Here is a 23,029-nt window from a genome sequence, read left to right on the forward strand (position 1 = left end):
TAAGTCCAAGGCCAACTTGTGAAGCCCTTGTATTGACCTACTGTTATGGGCCAAACCGTGGCTCTCCTCCTTGCCCCCACATTCATATGTTGAAGTCGTAACCCCCACAACCTCAATACGTTAATTGTATTTGGAGATGGGGTCTTAACAAAGGTAATTCAGTTAAAATGAGGCTTTTCGGGGTCTCTAATCCAACATGACTGGTGTCCTTATAAAAGGAAGAAATTAGGACACAGACATGCACAGAGAGAGGGCCATGTGATGACGGAGAAGGCGGCCACTTACAAGCCAGGAGAGAGGCCTCCGAAACTAACTCTGCTGACCCCTTAATCTCAGACTACCAGCCACCGGAAGTGTGAAAATGTAATTTCCATTGTTTGAGCCACTGGTCCATGGTTCTTTGTTACGGAAGCCCTAGCTGACTAATACATATACCAAAGGGTAGGAATGGAGGGGGTTACTCTAGAGACGTAGAGAAGTCAGAATCCAGGAGGCCTGGGGAGTGAGGCAAGGGAGGGGGAGGGGGAGGGCAAAGCCAAGGAAGACAAGATTCTAGCTCCGTCTCCAGGGCGGCTGGCTGGGTGGTGGGGCTAGTAACCGTGAGTTGTGGTAGAGGAACAGGTCATCCTGTCCGGTGCTCATTTTCACATGTTGTGTGTCTTACCCCTCTGTAAGCCTGGAGGTCTCTAGCGTAGGGGACTTCCTAGCCAAGGCCAAGGTGCTATATTGCTTTTAAAGTCCGTGCAGGTTAAAGGGGACTTGATGTAGTTAATTCAGTTTATCCCTGGTGTTATTAATCGTTGGGCTGACGTCGATGGGATCTCACACACCTCTGGCCAGAAGCTGACAGATGAAAAATAAATCGCCCTGTGCTCCCTTCCCCTGAATGTGCAATAGTTCCACCCTCGGGTCATTTTGGTGGAACTCGGTGGCCGAATCACCCCCCCGCAAGGGTCTCTGGACAAATAAAACATCTACATTTTCTCTTTGAAAGTGGAATGGGGCACAACCTCTGCTAGCCCTTGTTTTTCTCTCTGAGCCCTTCTGTTAATGCCAAGCAAAGAGAGAAAATGATGAGATGTAATTGCATCCGAAGCATCAAAAAACCAGTAAATAAATAATGAAGTCAGTGCGGGGCTTTGTCCATGACGGTGCGTAAGCAACCCTGAACACGTGCTCTTTTTAACGGAAGCCTTCTTGGGACTTGGTGTGTAGAAAAACCATGGTTTAGTCTAGCTTTTCCTTTGCTTTCATTTCCTCCAAATAATTCAGAATTGCACGGTGGCGGGAGAAAGGCGGTGGTTGTTAGAAGCGGAGGCCCGAGAAAATACGCACACTCAGGCCGCTGAGAACATGCTGAGGAAGCACAGGGATATTTTTAATTGGCTGCATTTCATTGGTGAGGCTGGCGATTTGACGTAGGAGAGATTTTAAGAAAATTGCTAAGCCCTAGGGAATTGTCCCAGAATCAAAGAAAATCATCCTGCTGTTGTTTGTAACACGGAAGCAAACTCCACATTTTGTTGCCATTTCTGGGTTTTTCACAAAATGGGCAAAATTGCAAAGCCCATGATAGGACAAAAGGACCGACAGTTCAGCAGTTTTATTAGTTTTGATTTTCCTTCCAGAATTTGCTCTCATGTTGTCTTGCTTCCTCTGGAACCCTGTTTCCTTCTCTGTCAGTAACGAGAAAGAAGCTCGGTGGACAGATTCTGGAAGCCTGCTTTCCTTTGCCTCTTGTTCCTCCTCCTCACGCCTTCCCCAGTTGACATCAAGATTCATTACATCGTTTGCAGTGCGTTTTTAGAAACACCTCTCTATTTTTTGAAACTCTCCCTCCATTCGAAAGAAAAGATCCAGAGACACGCCAGGTGCCGCTAAACCATTTATTTATTGCCTCTCCCGCCCTGGGTGTCAGAAATTAACAACGCATTTGTTACAGGCTAAACTTGTAATACTTTTCTTCCGAAGGTGTCTTCTAACTTTGGGTAAAGACTACGATCGCTTCTGAAGAGAAATACTGCCTGATCCCCAGCGAGAGGATGTTCGGGGGAGGGTTGCCGCCCGGCAGGATCACGTGGCAAATGCTGGAGGCCCACGGAAGTATGTCACACTCTTCACTCTTTCTTCTCCACTTGATGTGTTAGGCCTCCAAACCCAATACCCGTAGGGCCAAAATTTTTGGCATAGCAAACTGAACGACAGGGAGGAAAGGGGAGAGAGAAAGGGTTGGTTAGACCGTGTTTGCACTTCCTTGCTCCTAGACACAGTCCTTTCATCTGTGAGAGACGTCCTTGTGATCACTGTATTCATAAGTTCACTTTTAAGCATAGCGGACTGCATTTATTTTAGATCTGCTGATCGAAATTGTTCATACTTCGGGGCACTTGGGTCTAAGTGTTCACAGACGTTTTCTCACTTGAGTCAACACGATCGGGGCCATGATTGCCTGCCCAGGCTCGTCCCCTCCTGCCTTTGCCTCCCTCCCGATACTGCAGGCTCACGGAACCACTCGTGGACCCTGGAATGCCCCCACCAAAACCCACATTCATCCTTCAAGACCCACGGGGGGCTTGTCTTCTAAGAAGCCTTCCCTAACACCCCAAGCTGGTCACTTGCCTCTTCATGTGCTACTGCCGGAGTTTTTTTTCACTTGGTGATGCAATTATGCTATTATTTGTCTACGTGTTCATCTCTCTGCTGGCCGCGGCAACATTTTTAGCGTTTTGGGGCCTGCGAATGCGGAGGACCCTCTGTGTCCTCCACTGGCGGGAGGAGGCACCCCGTCTTGGATAGGGCGTTCGTTCGCATTCTGTCTCACCGAGGGGGCAAAGTTTGGGCACCTTGCAGTCTTGATTAGTAATGTCCTCCCTCTTGCCCTCTCCCGTTGCTCCCCTCCATTCCAACACACACACCTGGAGACCTTGAGACACCATCATCACGTGAAAGGGTGGGAGGACCCCGCTGAGAAACGGTAGGCCTAGGGGAGGCTCCGAGGTGGAGAACACATTGCCTTGGCCCTGATTCATCCCTTCCTTTTCATAGCATCAGAGAAGAGCTAACCCCTACTGCCTTTCCACAAGACAAAGGGATCATGGAGGCATCTGGGAGCAGAACTGTGAGGACCAGAAGGAAAATTAGTTGTCAGTTCTGTCCCTGCGATCACTAGGTGATAATGCAGTGTTAGAAACAAATGTTAGGAAGGAAGGAAGGAGGGAGAGAGGCAAGACGTGAGGGAGGAAGGAGGGAAGGAGAGAGAAGGGAGGAAAGAGAGGAGGGAAGGAAGGAAGGAAATAGATAGGTGTCGATAAACTAAGGACAGGTCAAACTCTCTGAACTAATAAACTATTCATTTAATCTAATAAACTAAAGAGAGTTCATCCTCTCCCAGTCGCCCCTAACCACCACTCAGGTAGACAGAGGGTATTTGGATTTTCAGAAGGGAATGTGATGCTGTTTATCCAGGCCTATTTTCTCCTCATCCTCTCTGCTCCCAGGCGCCTGTTTATCTAGGGCCGTGGCCTCTTCTGAGTCAGGACACTGTTTTCTCCTCGTCCTCTCTGCCCCCAGGTGCCCAGCTGCCCTGAACCACTGAGTATCTTCAAGCATCCGGTCCCCCCACATGCTCCAACGGAGAGGACCAGAGCTAGGTCAGGAGGAGAGATTTCTTCCCCTTAGGTGGCTTTGCTCCCCATCCTGAGAGCCCAGACTCTGCTCAGGCTGAGCAGCCATGCCTCCTGGCAGACACAAGCCTCTTGGCTGGACACAGCTTACCCTCCAAGGACCCTCCTTGGGAAAACATCTCCAGAGAGTCCCCAGAACCGCTCACCTTTGCAGTAAAGTTCCCCATCTTTGTCAGTGACGTTCGTGGACTCTAGACTCTTCCCACAGATGGCGCAGCGAAAACAGGTCTTGTGCCAAGGCTGAGGGGCACAGGAGAGCAGGAGAGTTACATTAGCGGGGTGGGCTGGGCAGGGTATTCTGTGTCCATTTTTAAATCCCCTGACCAGCAGCATATAAAGGAGTGCCACTGTCTAAACCGTTCTCGTATGTAATAGGCCCCAGACCAGTTTTCCCGGGGATTTGGAGAAAATGAGATGCTATGGAATTGGCCAGCAAGTCTCAGAACCCCTAAAAATAAATTTACCAGAACTATTACCATATGTATTCCTTCAGAACAGACTAGAAAAGGGCTTCCCCCTTCTAGAAGATCGAGGAATAAAGTGGGGGCCGTGGGTAACATTTACATTGAATATAAAGTTAAACAAGACGTGAAGAAATGAGGCGATTAGCCAGGTAATTCAGTTTCGCTTGAACTCCGTGTCTTTCTGCCAGAAGAGAGTTGCGTGGCTTGGATCATTGGAAGACTGCCTTCTTCTGCACACCTGTACGTCCACCAGGCATGGCCTAGGCGTTCTCCATCTTCAAGTGGCCATTCTTGGGGGTGGAGAATGCCCTCATATTCGAAGTCAGACCCTCCCCATGGCCCTTCTTTCCACCCACCCCGCTCCGCTTTAGTATAAACAGTTTTGTTTTTTTTTTTCCTTTCCGTCGGACCCAACCCTTTGGTGAATACCCTGAAACCAGAACTTGGAGAGCAAGTGTGCATAACGGTCTCGGACATTGGATGACTCCTCCGATTGCCAAGACGCTTGTGAGCAAGGATGCTCCTTGCTGCTATCAGGTGTCTGCACTATCCGCCGGTGGTGATGCCAGTGGCAGATGGAATGACACAGTGGTGATGGCCTCACAGGGCTCATAGCTTTCTGGAAGCATTGTGGACACTGCAGCGCAAGGGGCTTGTGCACTTTGTATCTCCAGCGCTTCCAGCCGGGTGCCTGTCACCTAGTGGGCTTAGGCCTGTTGCATCGAATTTCACCAGCTCTAGATTTCCAGGGCTCTGCAGAGTGACACTCACAGCCAGGAAAGTGGGTGAGGGCGGGTGGCTCCTAACGCGGCTCCTGGGAGCAAAGGAGAACGAAGGGCCTGGCTCCCACCCGCTCACAGTTCCTACTTTCCTCTCTTAGCCCTCCCGCCCCGTGTGGTGCAGATGAGCAAGCCCCACTTGGCTCACATGGCCGTCCTTACCTTGCCACCTCCCATCACCTTCTCAGCAGCATAGACCGACTTGCCGCATCGAGGGCACTTCTCAGACTCTCCGAACTTCGCAGTGAACTTGGAAGGGTTGCTGGTGGTGGCTGAGCGTGCCGGCTTTGGGGACCTGGTCAACACAGACAAATGGATGAAACCCATAGAGCTTGTTGGAAAAGAGTACTTTAAGCGAGTTACTAAACTTGTCTGTGCCTCAGACTCCTCATCTGGGAAATGGGGCTCATCATGGTGCCTTCCTCAGGGTTGCCGAGACGGTTTAATGAGGGGACCTGAGTAAAGCACTTAGAAGTGTGTGTGTCTCCTGGCATTTACTGAGGACTAACAAACCTAGTTCTTTTTTTTAATTTTTTTTTTTAACGTTTATTTATTTTTGAGACAGCATGAATGGGGGAGGGTCAGAGAGAGAGGGAGACACAGAATGTGAAACAGGCTCCAGGCCCTGAGCTGTCAGCACAGAGCCTGATGCGGGGCTCGAACTCACGGACCACGAGATCATGACCTGAGCCAAAGTCAGATGCTTAACCGACTGACCCACTCAGGCGCCCCAAACAAACCTAGTTCTAATGGGCTTAAATCTTTCCTTTCTGTGGTAAAACACTTAGCTAGTGTTCCATGTGTGTTCGCTTGTGTTGTTGTGTTATTATTGCTGCTAGCGTTTACATTTTTCTATACCATCTTGGAGCCCACTGGTCTGCTTTATGGAGTGAGTTGTGGAAACATTCTAGAGCAAGATGGGATCTTGACAATTGATAGCAAACAAACCATGGTCCAATAAACTGATGCAGTCCCTGTCACAGGTCAGGTTGCCATCCTGCATCCAAAGGTCACCTGTCCCCGGGTGAGCATCGTCCAAGATGGAAGCACAGTAAACCACCCCTTGCTTTTGTATCTGTTGGCACTTCCTTGTGCGTTTATCACTGGTGTCTCGCCGTAACCTCTAGGTTAGGCAGGGCTAGTCGGAAGAGAGCGAGGGCATGAGGGGCAACTGCCCAAGGTTAGGCAGCTCGTAATCAGAGCTGGGATGAAACCCAGGTGTGCGGATTCTTGTTTCTCTCGGTGCAGTGTTACAACCAAGCCCTAGCGGAGGAGAGTGAGCTTTGGGCAATGTGTGGCAGAGAATGCGGTTGGTGTCCTCTTGCCTCATTAAATGGTGTCCAGTTGGGATTAAGTGATCAGAAACATGTAAGCGACGACTCCTATATTCCTACATTTTCCCAGGCTCCACCACGGGCTATAGAAGGGGCCAGATGACTCTTCAGATGGTCTAACTGCTGCTCTCTGGGGGAGGCCCTCCATGGGCCACTGCCTCAGTGGGGCTAGGCCTTTCTGGCTAGTCCCACTGCAGAGCTGAGTCCGGACACCAGCTGGCCAGACCCCAGCTACCTGTGGGTGGCTGTCAGTCTGTACTCAGTTCCAGGGAGGAACTCAGCACGAGCAGCAAGACAGTAGAACAGCCTGGTAGATGGAGGTTGTGCAGGGTGATATCCCAGCTTCCTCTGATAGTGTTGAGGGGGAAACCTCAGCGCTGCATCGTCAACAGGCAACTAGGGAGACCCACAGAACAGTCATAATTGATTGTTTACTCCTGAGGCACAGAGCCCTCCCTGCAGACCCACCTGCCCTGTGATGTGGGTATTAGTCATCTTACAACCGTAAGGGAAGAACTGAGTGACAAGGACGCAGAGAATGGCCATTGCTTCCCTGCCATATTTATGTGATTTACACAGAAACGCTCCAAGGGGAAGAAAAGGGACTCCGTGCAGTTTAGCAAAGGTCAAACAATGGAACATCTGTACTTTCTGGGTTTTCTCTTGACATGCAGACCAAGAGCCATGGTGTAAAAGTAATTGCCCTTTAGAAAGGCAGATAATTTGAAGAGCGTCTTGGGAGAGATGACACATTGTTAAAACTTGGTCAGAGTATTCTTATTGTTAGCCAGTCAACAATAGAGTCCATTCTCCCACTTCCAGAAAACGTTGCTATGGGAACAAAATGAACTGTCCTGATAGCTAGGGCTCTACTGGGCTGGGAGAAGCGGTGGTGACTCACTGTTGGAACTGGAGGCCCAGATGTTCGCCCGTGTCCGTGCTGAGGCAGCCGGCGCCTTGTCCGTACCCGATCCCCTTGGGGCCATACCTGCGCCCGTAGCAGATCTTACAGTAGATCTCCGACTCGTGAGCTGCGACTGTGGTGCTGTCGAGAGCCTTCCTGCAGGCCACTGCCGAGGAAGGGGCAGTCAGGGGGTTGGGGCCGAGGCTCCTCCCCCTTTCCCGAAGCCCTAATGCCATGCTCAGGGCCAAGAGCCCCAGCAAGAGGGGCCCTCTGGCCGAAAGCACAACTTTGATCCCTGAGCAGAGCACCTTGAGCCATGGATTCCAAAGCAGCCCTGATTTCACAGGTGAGGAAACTGGGGAACAGAGAAGGGACATAATGTGTTCAGTGGAACCCAGCTAGAAAGAAGGGGAGGCCAGGATCAGAACCAGGTGTGTGGTCTTGGGCTAGTTAAGAATATTGTTCCCGAATCCGAACAACCTGCGAGTGTCTAACTAACCTCATGTGACATCAGGGAAGCGTGTGTGTATGCTTGTGGGGTGAGGAGGGGATAAGGCACTGAGGCAGGGGATAAATTTATTTATTTTTCTTGATAATACCAGAATCGGGACCGAGCGGTTTCTGTACTTACCGTGGCCTTTGAAGAGCACTCTGATATTCAAGGAGACAACTACCACTGAGGCTACTTTTGATCCAGGTCTGGAAGCAGGAGGCGGTGTAGAGGTAGACCTGTCTCACAGACCCTGAGGCTTTAACTGGGGGAAATCCCCAGTCACTGTATATTACCTAATATAAAGTGTCCCCCGGGACATGAAGTATATAAGGCAAGCCCCCATTTTTCCCAAAAAGAAGATAGATACATTAAAATAAGTGAGTGTGGGGTTTTTTTTTGCCAATTTGAAAAAAAAAAAAAAAACTTTTAAGGATGTAAATGAAAGTGTTAACTACCTACTTATAATATTTAATTTAATAATAGAGATCAATAATGTATTGATTTGGAGAGGTGACTTTTTTCTCATCTCGCACAAACTCAGGGACAAAAAATTTCACCGTCAGCACCTCCCTGTCACCAGGGTTTTCCTCAGGCAGCGACTCCGCTCTCCAAGACTTACCACTTCTGTGTGCATCTTTGAGGTCTGGTGGTACCTGAGTAGGAGGCTGTCCCCTGGAATTTGTATCTCAACCAGGAGTTCCTATTAGCATAGCATTTGGGCGGCTTTAAAAAAATATGTAGGATTTCCCCCACCTGATAACTTGCTGTGTTGCTCTGTAAAGGTTGATCCTTAAAGGTTGTTTATGGTGGTTCTCACTGCTTATAACAGTGAGGTCGTAGCCCCAAGAAAAATAAGACATGCGCATTCAATTTATTGGCCTCCTTGTTTTTGTTTTTGTTCAAGTGACCTCTATAAGCAATCGACCATCGAATGAAGTTGTTTCAGGGTAATATGCTTTCCTCAAATAGTATTTTACTTAAAAACATCATATAATTGAATATGAGAGTGGGGGAAGACAAGGTTGTAGATGAGGGGTTGGTGGTTGTGTGGATGGGAAAAGAAGCGTATGGAAATACATTAAACAAGTCAACATTGTGTGTGTTAAAAACTCTCTGTAAAAAAAAAAAAAAAAAGTTGAGAGCCTGTCCTATAGTGTAAGATACTTTATAAGGCTTTGAACACAGGGCAAATCCTTTTTGTGAGGAATAATTTTTGGAGAAAAATACCTTCTATTTGGGCATATAACATACACACGCGTCTCCACCCTTCTTGTTGCTATCAGCTTCTAGCCTCCAGAAAAACGTCTCAAATATTCATTGATGTTCTAGATTCTGAGTTCCTTGAGGGCAACACTTTAATTTTTACTATCCTCAGAACATGGTATGGGGCCCAGCCTGAAGTGAGTCCTCATTAAACATTTGTTGAATGAATGAATGGATGAGTAAGTGAATGCAGGCACGCATGCACGGGTCAATGATGGTCAGTGACTTGTCCACGATTAGACAGCAGTTAAGTTGCAGAGCGATGACTGGCCTCAGGTCCTCTCACCCCTGCTCCATTTCTTATCCCCATCCCTCCAGGGCTGTGTTACTCCCCGTCATGCCTGGGCCCTTTCTATCGCCACTCCCTGGCTTCTGACCAGCTTGCACACACAGGCAGAGTCGAGCTGTGTTGGCCACTGCTGCGGCCACTCACCACTGTGTATGTTATGTGTTCTGAGTGCAAAACGCACACCGATTTCAAACACTTAGTACACACAAAAAAGAATGTAAAGTATCCCGTTAACAATTTATGTATTGATTACATGTAGAAATACGATTTTTAGGCATATTAGGTTAAATGAAATGTTTTAAAATTAATTTCACTTCTTTACACCTTTCTAGAAATATGCCTACTAGAAAAGCTATATTTATATCTGTGGCTTACATTATATTTCTTTTGGACAGCCCTGATAAGGAGGATTAAGATTTGTCTAGGAGTTTGGAGAACACTGGCCAGGGGACAAGCTAGGGTAGGCTCTGTCTTTTTGAAGCCTATTTACAACAACTACAGGTTGGCCTGTAGACCAGCAAGTTCGGGGATGGAAATCTAGAAAAGCATGCTCCTCTGCGGGACCCTTCTGTCCACTTCTACAGAAACATGTACTGCTCGGACCCTCAGCCCACCCATGAGTTCAAAGGGTTAAAAGGGACACACCAGCCAATGCTCAAATCCCTTCTACCGTGGCTCCATTGAACAGGGCATCTGCCTGCTACCTAAGGACAACAAGACACCCCGACCATGGAAAGCTTCCCTACCACGTCCTGTTCTCACTCAGACATTGAAGTTGATCAGAGGAGAATAGAGGTCTGATCAAGGACCCCGGTTTCCATCTTGTGACAGCCTGTGTGGTGGGTACTGTCATCTCCATTTTATGGATGGGGGAATTGAGGCTTGCAAAGGTGAAATCACTTGCCCAAGGTCACGCAGTTAGTCCACGGCAGAGCCCAAACTGAAACCCTAGTCATTTTTAGTCTAATTCTAGTATCTTTCCATTTTTCCCAACGCCTGCTCTTTTTAAAAGCACTGGCTTTTTTTTTTTTTTTTTTGAGCAAAGGCCAGAAGGCTATGGAAGGAACTCTTGAACAATGACTTCTAGATGATTGTAAGAATGATGATGAATCTGATGGATGTGTATGATGACTTAAAAATAATTACCTATCACTAGAGCCCAAAGCTTATTAGTAAGTCCACCAACCCAGTCACTCAGAGCCATGCTTCTCCCTGCTCTTCGATGACAATTCTGTTTGCCATGGAAGGTGAGAGATAATGGAAACTCTGGCAGCAGATAAAACATTACTATTTTCGGCAGCTTAAGGATGAAGTGCCTTCATGCTTTAACAGATGGAGCCCGATCCTTGAAGTTCCATTTGAAACAGTTCGGGGCAGTGTGACACCTTGTGGCCACTGGGCTAAATCATGGGGGTGGTGTGGGGGAACGTGGGGAGGGAGTCTGCCAAATGTTTAGCAAAACTAGCCTTTAAGCCAGACCTACTGGAGGGAGGCAAGGAAGGTAAGCGGGTCAAAAGAGACTGTTCTCCTAGAACTGGACTAGCCATTGGAAACTCTAGAATGAAGTCATGTTGAAGGGACCGGACTGGGGGTCTGAAGGTACGGGTTCTACTCCTGGTTCCGCTGTGGGTTCTTGTGACCCAGGCTTAGAGATGAGAAATGGTGTGTCCAAAGTCACGGGTCAGGCAAAGCCAGACTCCCAGAGAGACCCCAGGGTTTGTATTCCCCCAGCTGTGACACTGTGCATCTGTGTCTAGCAGGTGATGCTAAAGGTTCCCTTTGTGACACTACTGGTGTCCATGCCCCAAACTCTTCCTGTTTGGACTATTACAGAATGGGCAGATGTTGTCCCTCACCTGACACAGGTTCTTTCTTAGGAAAGACCAGTCGCAGCTGGCTTCAGTAATATTGGCCAGTGGGAACAACACAGAGCCAATGCATCCGGGCTCCAGATAAGCGATGGCTTCCTTTCTTTGCCAAGTCACACTTTGCAAATGTTGCCACTGGGTCAAGGTTCTTGCCACAATGGCAGCAGTAGGCCAGCTTGTTCTGACTTTGGCAAGAACTGGGCAAGTTGTTGGCGAGAGGGTCCTCAGGAGAACACCATCCCTTTAGGTGGGGCCCCAGGGTGATATTTCTATAAGTTCCCAGGGGATGCTGTTGCTGCTGGTCCCGGGACCAGACCCTGAGGACCACCTTTATGCAGCATCTGTGGCTAAATGTGAGCTTTGAAATGCCCTCCGGATGCTGAGGGGCCCCCATGGTGTTCACCCAACTCACTGCAGTGGAAGCAGGTCTTGTGGAAACTCCTTCCGTTGCACTGGATTTCTTCCGCGTGGTAGACCGTCTTTTCGCAGGCACCACATTTCGCTCCTCCGCCCCAGTTCGGCATCTCGAAGACCTTCTGACCAAGGTCAAGTCTAACAGGATCTAAAACAAATACCCTAAATGTTGGCAAACTCAGGAGTGAACGAATGCCCAGTAGTACCGTGTTCTCAAGGCCAGGATCCAGCTCCGGTGTGTTTGGTGGTTCATTCATCCATTCATTCATCCATCCACACATTCATTCAGCAAATAGTCACTTGTGTGCACATCACTGAATAAGCTCAGACACTCAGATGGCCCTGAGCAAGTCACTTTACTGCTTTAAGACTCAGTTTCCTCTTCTGTTAAATTTCAGTAGCACCTGCCCCTAGGGTTCTTGGAAGGGATAGATGAGCTAATTTTACGTACATAAGATTATATACAAATATTAAGTATAATTGTTTCATCTAAGGTTTTAAATACGATTCCATCAGTCGTGGGAATAATCTGTGAAAATGGTGTTATCTTCTTATTTAGCTCAGTGCTTCTTTCAACGTTTATTTATTTTTGGGACAGAGGGAGACAGAGCATGAACGGGGGAGGGGCAGAGAGAGAGGGAGACACAGAATCGGAAACAGGCTCCAGGCTCTGAGCCATCAGCCCAGAGCCTGACGTGGGGCTCGAACTCACGGACCGCGAGATCGTGACCTGGCTGAAGTTGGACGCTTAACCGACTGCGCCACCCAGGCGCCCCTAGCTCAGTGCTTCTTGAATCACGTCAGCTTTTGCTACTGTGCAGATGCTGGTTTGGTAGATGTGGGAGAAGCAGGCAGTTCTGTATTTCTAAAAGTCTCCAGGCAGTGCTGATGCTATCAGTAAGGACCATGCCTTGGGCAGCAAAAGCCTTAGCTAATCTTTTTTTTTTTTTTTTTTTAAGTTTTTAAAACAACTTTAATGTTTATTTATTTTTGAGAGAGAGAGAGACAGAGAGCACAAGCAAGGGAGGGGCAGAGAGAGAGGGAGACACAGAGTCTGAAGCAGGCTCCAGGCTCTGAGCTGTCTGCACAGAGCCCCACGTGGGGCTTGAACCATGAACTGTGAGATCATGACCTGAGCTGAATTCAGTGGCTTAACCGACTGAGCCTCCCAGGCGCCCCAAGCCATAGCCAATCTCGCCGATAAAAATCCATGATCTATAAAATGTCCCATTCAGATTTATCCCTCCTATCTCTTAGACCCAAGCAGTAAGCTATGGTGGCACTATACTAGCTCAGTGGTCTGGAAACCTGCCTTCTGCTTTCAGGGCTAGCACACCTGGCCATGTGCAGGGAGACAAATTGCACGGCTTCTCTTACATCTGTCTTCCCACCTATACTATGGAGAGAGTCACTCTTTCCCTCGCTGCCTCGCAGTGTTGTTTGGAGACCTGAATGACACGATGTGCAGGAAGGCGGATGGCAGAACTCACAGTGCCAGGTGTGATCACAGGAGCCAAACGATGATGCTGCTGCGTGTCCTCCCTCACCCTTCCAGGATGTTCTGCCGCAAACAGCGGCTGAGAGTCCCAGCCCCGGGCCATCATTGTCTCCTCCCTATGGCATTTGTGTAAGAAATACCGGACAAGTAGCGGCATCAAAAAACAACTTTCCCTTTCTTTCTGTGTCTGTGTGTAAGTATGAATCCAGTTTTCAGTTTCCCCAGAGCAGAACTGAAGTCAGCCATCAGTAGTGAAGTTTCTGAGATCCGGCCAGCTCCAGGGGCCAAATTTTTGCTGAGATCCTTTGGTTTCTAAGAAGACTTAGAATGCCATCTTGTCATTGACACCAAGCACTATCAGCCCATTCTGAGTGGCTGCTTCTGACCTTCTCTTTCCCTTCTGGGAAGCCAGTCACCTTCTTATAATAGTTGGCGATTAACACTAAGTTCTCCTGGGTCAACTGGTCTGGACTGTGCCTTCCAGCCTCATAACAAAGACAGGTTTTGCTAAGAAACAGAAGGTAAATAGCAAACAGACCACTGAACCTGATACCAGGACCTAAGGGAACATCTCTACCTAATTGTCCCTGTAAACAGCTTTCCCACTTAAAAAATAGCATGAGGTTAGCCAGGAACACCCAATCCTTCCTCTCATAGAAGCAGGCTGTTCTTTTTATTCAGTAAATTTAGAAAATGCACTTAAAACATTTTTTTTAAAGGAAACATAGGGGCACCTAGATGGCTCAGTCGTCTGAGGGTCCGACTCTTGATTTTGGCTCGGATCATGATCCCAGGGGCATGGGATTGAGCCCTGCATCGGGCTCAACGCTGAGCATGAAGACTGCTTAAGATTCTCTCTCTCTTCCCCTCTCTCCAGCTCGTGCTTTCTCTAAATATAAAAAAAAATTTTTTTTAAGGAAACAGTTAGTGCTTCTATTTCTTTATTTCAGGTTGTTTAGTATAGAGGAAGGAATAATGCATTTTGAAATGAAAGGCTTGGGATCAAGTCTGCATTCATTCACTCATTCATTCACTCACCATGCATTTACTACCTACCTACCTGTCATGTGTCAAGCACTGTATTAGGTACTTGGCGAGGGATCAAGGGGAGGAAAACTTATAAGAACGAGTAATTTGTGTTGCCTGTAATGAGAAGTCCACGTTCTAGTGAGGAAGAGAAGCAGGAACCAGATACTGGGTACCAGAGAAAAGCCTTACAAGAGTACCATGCAAACTCAAAGGAGAGTATGGCTACCCAAATTTAGACTAGGGATGAAACCAATGAGTTGCTGGAGGATCACAGATGTCACATCCAAATGGGTGAATAAGAGTTCTCCAGAGAGCAAAAAGGGAGAAGGACATTTCAGGCAGAGTAAAGAATACACAGGGCATGTCTTAATATCCCCTGAAAGAACCCAAAATTGTTTATTTTTGACTTTTTTAAAATGTTTAGGTCTCTAGAGTTGGAATAGATTTTTAAGAGTGACCAACCTCCTCATTTACAAACAAGGTAAGACAAAAGAAGGAAAACGTCTGGGAGATTTTCTTAGCCAATTTCTTTTTCTAAGATCCATCCTTCTCTGACTAAAGATGATACATTCTCTGGGAAAGAGTAGAATCACATAATTTTGATCATGTTCATTTTGATCCTGGGTTGTAACATAATATAAAATAGAAGAGAAATGTCGTATATATCCAGGAATAAGACAGTGACGCTTGCGAAATTAATGAGATGGAAATTTTCAATGAAAACAACCCTAGGTCACATTTCTTATTTCAGATCTTTGGTGGAGATCTAATTGGCGTGTCTTGCGAGTTAATGGTAGACAGAGATGCCCCCTGGGAAGATGTGTGCCTATGCACTCGGCAGTTGCCTCCACATGATTCTTCTCAAAGTGAGGATAAGATTACAGATAATACCTTCTTCACAAGGTAATGGATCCTAGCACAGGTTATTTCTTAAGTGATCATAAATATCTGACGTACGTATATTAGGACTTGAAACCCAGAATAGAAATCCGTAGGTGTTTTATTAAACAGGTGCCAAGTTCCATTTTTAAAATTGGAAATGTAGCTACGAAGGCTAAACACAGAAGACGTCTCTGATTTCTTCTTCCAATGCTCCAAGGCCAAAAGGCAGAGCATGTTGTAAAGCATCCTGAATTGGAAGACACAGGTTCTAATCTTGACCTTGTCACCTTGAACTTGGTGAAATATGATGGAATTTAAAGCAGTATTGAAGAGCTATTCTAAGGCAAGTCCTTGTCGTTCCCCCCCCCCCCCCCCCCCCCCCCCCCCCCCGCCACTTATTTCAGGTTATTCAAGTAGCACGCATCTGCTAATTAAGTCACTGTGATTTGAAAGCACATTTAAGTCCTGGCTCAAGTACATAACCTTTTCGGCCTCCGGCATTGCTTTGGAATTCCTGTGTCTCAACACTCCTCTAGCCAGGCCCAGAATGTGAGTTTATGCTGGCAAGATACCAAGGGATGGGCCATTTGTTTATCAGCGTTGCCTGGCACAGGCAAGGGTCATTGAAGGTAGGATGCCAAATATAGGTTCGCCCGTCACTCAGCCCCATTTGCCACCTGGGTCACAGTCTCCATCACATCACCTGGCATTACTCCCCAGGCCAGTCCTGGAGATGGCCATGTTGTCACTGATGAAATGGGGGTCACGATTGAAATGGGGGACAGTTTGGGGTTTCTGAAGAGGATAGAGGATGTGAGCTTTGCTACATCGGTTAGTGGGAGGGTGAACTCCAGACTTTTGGATACCCAGTTCCCAGTGAGAGACTACCTGTGTCGATTTCTTCACGAATAATGCTGTGGAAACAGTTATACTGGGAACGTGCGATAGTGGGTACTGGGAAAAGCATTGGATCAGATGCAAGAAGCCAGAGTTCTAGTTCCGCCTTGCCTCTTCAGAGCTGTGTGATCTGGGAAAACCAGTGAAGCTCTCTGAACTTCAGTATCCTCTCTCTAAAATGGGCATAATGTCCCATCTGTTCCACTATTGCTGGGAGGATTGTGGCAGTTGAGGTACATCGTATCACTTTGTAAACTGTGGAGTATTATAAAATGTGCGAACTAATTAGATCTGCAATAACTCTAGATTGTCACATATCAATCTGGCCCTTCAGAAGAATAACGATGCTGTGTATTTGGGCACCTCCTTCCTACTCCAACACTCACTGTTTGGTGCTTATCAAGCTTATCAACTATGGAGCTGAAAGGTGACAACTTAGGGCAAAAATGGGTGGGGGAAGCAAAATGGACACTCAGTGACTCAGTTTCTTCTTTGTAGGCATCCCTTAAAGAACGTGGGAGGGAATCTTAGGCCACGACTTTGAGCGGACTGTTAGTGATGATGCCATTTTCAGCTCAGTGTTGGTTCATGTGGTCATCCTATTAGATGCCTGATTCTCCATGGTGAGTCAAATTGTCTACACTGGCTGAGGCCAAGATTTTGTATCATAGGAGCGTATGTCCGGAATGTAAGGGATAATCATTACCAACATAATAATGTTATTATTGAAGCTAAAGTGTGTGGAGTCCCTTTGGCCCGGCTCTGTGGTGTGTATCATTCCATGCCCATAGCCACCCTTCATGGTAGGCACTATTAAAAAAGGTAGCTTTTGTAACTTTGAGGGAAATGGAGTCTTAGGGAAGTTACATTACCCAAGGTCACATGGCTACATTGGAATTTAGGGCTCTGACTCCAAAGCTGTGTTCTTATATTAACATTAGCTACTCTTTATTGTTTACTCTGCGTCAGTTGCTTTATACGTACTATCTTTAGAACAGCCGCCCCACAGAGCAAATGGTTTTATGTCCACTTTGCAGATGAGGAAACTGAGACTCAGAGAACTCGAGTGACTTGTCTGGGATCACACAGCTAGTAAGTGGCAGAGCTGTGATTCAAACCCGAGTGAAGCTGGTTCTATATCCCAGGTCTCTGCCTATAACACGCTAGAGAGGGGACAAGGGTCTCCATTAACCAAACTTCCCAGTTGATGGGAACTGGGATCTGGTTGACCCCCTTGTCTCCCCATGGGACAGAGAGTACTAATGGGTGGAAATAGCAGGGAGCCTGAATTTAACTCAGTAAATAAAAGCCTCTCTAAGAGTCATTGCCATTCAGACACAGAAAGAGCTCCTTTGGAGCTCGAGAGTTCCCTCTCACTATTGACTTTAGCTCAGCTGGGGATGGTTGTTCACATGACTGCGATGTGACTGTGACTGTGACTGCGATGACTGTGAAGTCCCTTCAAGGACCCTTCAAGCCCTGAGACAGGTAGAGGGATCTGAACAGTGACTGGAGCCTCACCTTGCAGAAAGCTTGCCCAGTGGCATCTGCTGTCAAACACTGCCTCTTCTCTACTCTTCTAATCCAGGGAAGAGAGGTGATGTAGCATGGTGGAAGACCACAAGCTTTGGAAAGAACCAGCCAGGGTTCAAAAAACCCTCTGTGTTGGACCTTGGGCAGAATGCTCAAAATCGCGAGCCCAGTGTTCTCGCGCGTGTAAAGACAGATGAGAAGGGTTGTCTTCAAAGGTTTCCAGGTTAGATAAGATCACCATGATAGCTAAGGTACTGGGTATACAAATGCGTAATACATGGCAGATGTCTAATAAGTTTAGCTGCTCTCCTTATTGCTACTGTTATTATTTTATCTTTAGCTTTTAAGTCCCATTGTCTTAAGACAAGCAAATCTTTCCTTGCTTCTTCCCCGTGGCCCCTTTGGCTCAGACTGTGAACCAGCTCTATTTCTCAGCCTTTGGACTATGCTGCACCCAGGAGCAGATGCAGCCAGGCCAGGGAGAGAGCTCCCTGGGGGGAGGAGGGGGCCTGGTGCCAGAGATGGCATGTCAGGCAGAGTCCTAAGCCTGTGCCCCAGGACAGCTGCTTCCTCACTTTGGCAGCCCTGGTGCCTAACACCAGCTGACCTCACTGGCGATGTGGACAAGGAAGCAGCAAGCCCAAGCGGAGTCCCTGGGGCCCAGGGAAACCATGCCCTTGAACTCGCCCATGTAGGATACTCAAGGTCAGTGGCTTCCTCCCAGGCTTCGGAACAGAGGAATGAAGTCCCCTACCCGGAGGCCCCTTCACCAAGCCTGGGAAGCCTAGGTTGCTTATTCCCAGCACAGAAATAACCCCGAGCGTTGGCTCTCATCCCTTTAAAACTTACGGTAGACACACTTGCCCGTTAAACTGCGGCTGGAACGCCGGGGTTACGTTATACCTTTTCTGAAATTCTCTCTGAAGTGTGGCCGAATTTTACTTTCAGAAACTGACTCTGTTCCATTTTGGCCTTTATAACGTGTTCGTAAAGACCGTGTTGCACCCTGGTTTATATCCCGGCCCTGCCATGTTCTAGCCACATGACCCTGAGCCACATGACTTTGCTTCTTTGAACTTTCTTCCATTTCTTCCTCTGAAGAATGACTTCTCACAGGACTTTTGTGACAGTCAAATAAGTGAATATTGATCCACGCCCGCACCGGGCAGCAACCAACCAACAGACGCATGCTCGAGCCTTTCCCACGATGAGGTCTATACCCCGCGGCCCTCACAATCATTGTGTCCCCTCCCACTTTTCTTCACTGTGCTAACTGCGGCTTTTCACATCTGAAGCCATCACATTTCTCCTTGGCCGTGAAGCCCAACCCTGGCTACAGGATTCCCAGACATCTGAGCGGTGCACTTATAATTGGAAGCCCGCCTGCCTCAGGAGTTGTGTTTCCTGTGTATTAGATTCCCTGTCTGTGTCCTTCCTCCTATAAAGCAAATTAATCATCATCTAACTCCTGGGCACCTTGTTATCCACTCTGACCTCTGGACTTTTATCATCACACTTGTACTTAGCAGGAAATCCTCCTGCAGCCTGCCGGGTTTGGCCCTGTGCCTTTTCTCAAAGGCCCCGCACATTTGGACCGTTTTATTCAGCTTTACAAAGTGCTTCCTATACTTTATATCATTTGATTCTAACAAATCCCTTTGGGATAGGTGGCCTTAGCTTAATTTTATTGTTCGGAAAATGGAAACTCAGAGAAGTTAAAGTGATGTCCAGAGCTGGCTTTTGAACGGTCTCAATGACAGATGCCGTTTTCTCCTATTTCCTTGTTCAGATTCCCAGGATTTCTGAGTTTGTGTTCTCCCAGGGTTCTGTCTCTCCCGCTTTCAAGAGAATGGTGACTATTTGCCTGCCGAGTGACGCTGCTCACTCTTTCCTTCTCTTTCTCTCTGTATCTGTCTCTGTTTCTCTATCTGTCCCCTGCCCCTGACCCCTGCTCTCCCTCCCGTATCTCTAATGGATGGCTCGTGTGCCTGAACTGTGGAGCACCTGTCTGCCTGGCCAGCAAGAGCACCAGACCCTGGGGCTAAACTGCACTCTTTGCCAACAGCCGGGCTCATTTTAATGACTGACTTGTTCGGAAAGGAACCAAAGCCAAACCAGAAGACTCCCTTACATTTTCCGGGTCATAAAACCATCTTACACACTTTGTGATGAGTTGGATGTACCCAGCATTGACATTTCGGTCCCGAAAGTAAACTGAGGACACAGGCTCTCCCTATTTCCCCATCCTCCCCTGCATCAGTGCTGCCTCTTCCCCCAACCTCGACACACGAGACAGTCAATACAAGCTCATTGAATTGCTTTGAATTGTACCGCAGAAAGACAGAGTTCCTCAGACCTGTCACCCATCTCCTCCTTCTCGGAGATATCACTGCCCCAGCTCAGGGATGGGAACAGAAATTAAGAGTGGCAACTTTGATCTTTGGACAGCATCTTCACTCAGACCATTGCTTAAAACCACTTCCCATTCTCGGGGCACTTGGGTGGCACAGTTGGTTAAACGTCTGACTTCAGCTCAGGTCATGATCTTGCGGTTCGTGAGTTCGAGCCCCGCGTCGGGCTCTGTGCTGACAGCTCGGGGCCTGGAGCCTGCTTCGGATTCTGTGTCTCCCTCTCTCTCTGCCCCTCCCCCCGCTCACGCTCTGTCTCTGTCTCTCTCTCTCTCAAAAATGAATAAACTTAAAAAAAAAAAAAACACTTCTCATTCTCTGTCACACTCATGCCTGTCATTCAAATCCTTAACTGAAACCTGGAGGAAACACTGGGAATCACCCCTCACCCTCCGTGGGGAACATCCTCCTATTCAACAGAGCTTTTGATGGGTTTCTCAATGTAGCAATGCCTTTTTGGGGGTCCTGTTTTGATTAATTTTAAATTATTAGAAGCAAACCTGTTGCTGAACATCCTTGGGACGTGAAATCTATTTTAAGCCAGCAAACTTCATTGAGCATTTCCCACCTGTGGGGCGGGGTATGGTGAACTATAGAGATCTCAGTCATTTGCCCGCACCTTCTGAATAGCACAGTTCCTCGTGTTCTGAGCATTGGAAGGCTGGCTTCTGCTGTATTGTATCTATAACAAGCACTTTGCAACTGTGCAGCACTTTACAGTTAGAAAAATATCACCACGTCCACTCTGAGGCTCACAGAGGAGACCAGGGCCCTGAGGTCAGGAAGTTTTCCACAGTCACACATCCAGTCATTATATCATAGTTCCAGGACTGGGTTCGTGTCTTTTGACTAAGACGGTAGGAAGCATTCCACCGTGGAAATAGTTTTATGCCAAGTATAGTCCTTTACTCATTTCTCTGTGAGGCTCCCTTGAACCCCCAAATACTAATCCCACTTTTAGAAATTTTTTTAAACCACTGCTGGGTCCACACCAGAATCGCGCATAGCTTGAGCCTCCTTCACAGAAGCAGAATGGACACTGGTCACTGGGACATGAAACGCACTCATACTCTATGGACCCTTCATAGTCCCAACCAGCCACCAAGCCAGGCCACCCCCAGCCCAAATGTCTGCTTTGCTCCACGTACCTGCCTGCGTGGTCTCTGTCGGCTCAACTGAGTAAGGGGGGCTCTCGTCCTCTTTAAATACGTGGAGGCCGTCCCTAGCATTGGCCTGCAGAGGGAAGGGCGGGAGGGAGGCCGAGGGGAGAGGGTGAATGAGACATGAGTAACACAACTGCTATCAGAGGCTGAAAATAGCCTGTGACCAAAGCCCCGAGTTTTGTTCCCCCCACACCAGCTGTGAGGCCCTTAGAGAACAATATTACACAGGTTCTGTTTTAATTGCCAGTTGCCTGTGGCACTAAAGGATCGATCTGTGGAGCGTAGATTTCTGATCAAGTGGGTGGAACAGGAATAGGAGCAAAGAAGGATTTTATATCTAAAATCATTTTTCCAAGCTCCTACTCCCCTGTCCTTCCTGGAAGTCGATGCAAGGTACCTGCAAATGAATCATGAGCCATATCTGGGAGCCCTCTGGAACTCTGAGACACAGGTCACGACACTCGTGAAGAGAACTCACAGCTAAAAATAAGAGTGATGGGTGCATGAAATGATACTTAGATAATCCGTACAAAGAAGCTTGGGGGCGGGGGGAAAGGTCAGCTAATCACCAGGGTTCTGGCACTCCATGGCCCGCCATCCTATGAAGAAAAGTTTTCTCTCAATAGTTTTGAATTACTGTGTTCATCATCTTTTTCTACTTAAGAATTTAATATGGCAGCATGTCATATTTATGACAAATCTTGATAAGACTCTATGAAACCACATTTTCTTTGGAGGCCTAGTTTCTCTTTGCCTAATACGTACATATTTTTGGCTTTGATCAAGTATCAAGGACACATATGAATTATGGAATTTGATAGGTGACAAGAAGTTCAGAGATTTAATAGACTAATTCTTCATGTTGTCGCTGAGGAAATTGAGGCACATAACTTGCTCAGGCCAGGTTCCAGGCAGGTGAGCAGGTTCTGGAGTGAAATTCAGGTCATCCGTTTCTCAGACAAAGGCACTTTCCCCTAGTGTTGACCTGGAGGTTGAGGACAACAGGAAGGAAGCATACGAAATCCAAACAGGAAGCATATGAAATCCAGCCTTTCAAATCAGCCATTTTAGCCCTTTGGTTACATGCCCACAAAGCAATTGGTTGAGTGATTAAATATTTCATGGTAAAGAAGATTGGGGTAATTTCGTAAATATGGACACGGCACAACCTCATATAGGACGTCCTCAGTCTATATTTCGATGCAAAAGTATTCATCAGATAAATGGGGAAGGGGCAAGTACTTTAGAATGTTAAAGTTAGAAGGGACTTTAGAAGTCTTCTAAGATAGCAGCTTGGAAACATTTGTGGGTTTTTTTTGTTTTTGTTTTTGTTTTTAGAATAATAATACTTTTCAGGACACCTGGGTGGCTCAGTCAGTTCAATGTTGGACTCGCAGTTTTGGTTCCGGTCATGATCTCATGGTTTCATGAGTTCGAGCCCTGTGTCCAGCTCTGCACTGACAGTGTGGAGACTGCTTGGGATTCTCTCTCTCCCTCTCTCTCTGCCCCTTCCCTGCTTGCATTGTCTCTGTCTCTCTCAAAATAAATAAACTTTAAAAAATACTTTTTTCTATAGATAATCTTAAATGAAACATCAATACATAAAACAGATAAAAGAAGAACTTCACAGCTTGAAATAAGTAGGTGGTCTTAGAATCTTGCTCATCACCTTTCCCTGAATTTTCCAATGTGGCTTCTAAAATACTTCTTTGGGACAAAATGTACAAGTCACAAGTGTGGTCCGCCATATTCATTTTTTAGATACAGATATTAAGGTCCAAAGAAGGGATCTGACTTGCTCAAGGGGAAATGCAGTGAATATAGTCGAATTATTTCCAGAGCCAGAAAATCTGTGGTTGAGTCAAATGCTTCTGACCCTTAAATAAAATATTTTTTAACTGTACAAATAACACAGGAATCCATTTTTATTGTGAAGACTAAACAAGATGGATGTATTTAGGGTAAAATGTAAAAGTGCCCCCCCCACAGCCATATTCTTTTTTCCAGAATTAATAACTGACAATATTTTGAGTTTGACCCAATTTGAGTCATCTATTAAAAGGAGACTTTAGCCCATTCACATTTATTGTGATTTTGGATATATATGGATTTATTCCCTTTATCTTAT

General features: G+C 47.0%; 1 protein-coding gene and 1 long non-coding RNA gene across 2 annotated transcripts; one reads left to right on the plus strand and one right to left on the minus strand.

Annotated features, from left to right (window-relative positions):
- Positions 1 to 1,872: 1,872 nt before the first annotated feature.
- Positions 1,873 to 20,989, minus strand: CSRP3 (cysteine and glycine rich protein 3). The gene is made up of 6 exons (XM_045484740.1): positions 20,887 to 20,989; positions 11,490 to 11,639; positions 7,162 to 7,330; positions 5,089 to 5,221; positions 3,830 to 3,923; positions 1,873 to 2,194 (listed from the first exon to the last, which is right to left on the minus strand). Exons 2-6 carry the CDS (start codon positions 11,599 to 11,601, stop codon positions 2,118 to 2,120), a joined length of 585 nt encoding a protein of 194 aa, XP_045340696.1. The 5' UTR covers positions 11,602 to 11,639; positions 20,887 to 20,989; the 3' UTR covers positions 1,873 to 2,117.
- On the plus strand, positions 7,325 to 10,755 carry LOC123601478. Its single transcript, XR_006714125.1, has 2 exons — positions 7,325 to 9,669; positions 9,898 to 10,755. It is a non-coding gene; the product is annotated as an uncharacterized LOC123601478 (long non-coding RNA).
- Positions 20,990 to 23,029: the final 2,040 nt, after the last annotated feature.

This window comes from Leopardus geoffroyi, chromosome D1 (genome assembly GCF_018350155.1).
Source record: "Leopardus geoffroyi isolate Oge1 chromosome D1, O.geoffroyi_Oge1_pat1.0, whole genome shotgun sequence".
In the NCBI taxonomy this organism is placed as follows: Eukaryota; Metazoa; Chordata; class Mammalia; order Carnivora; family Felidae; genus Leopardus; species Leopardus geoffroyi.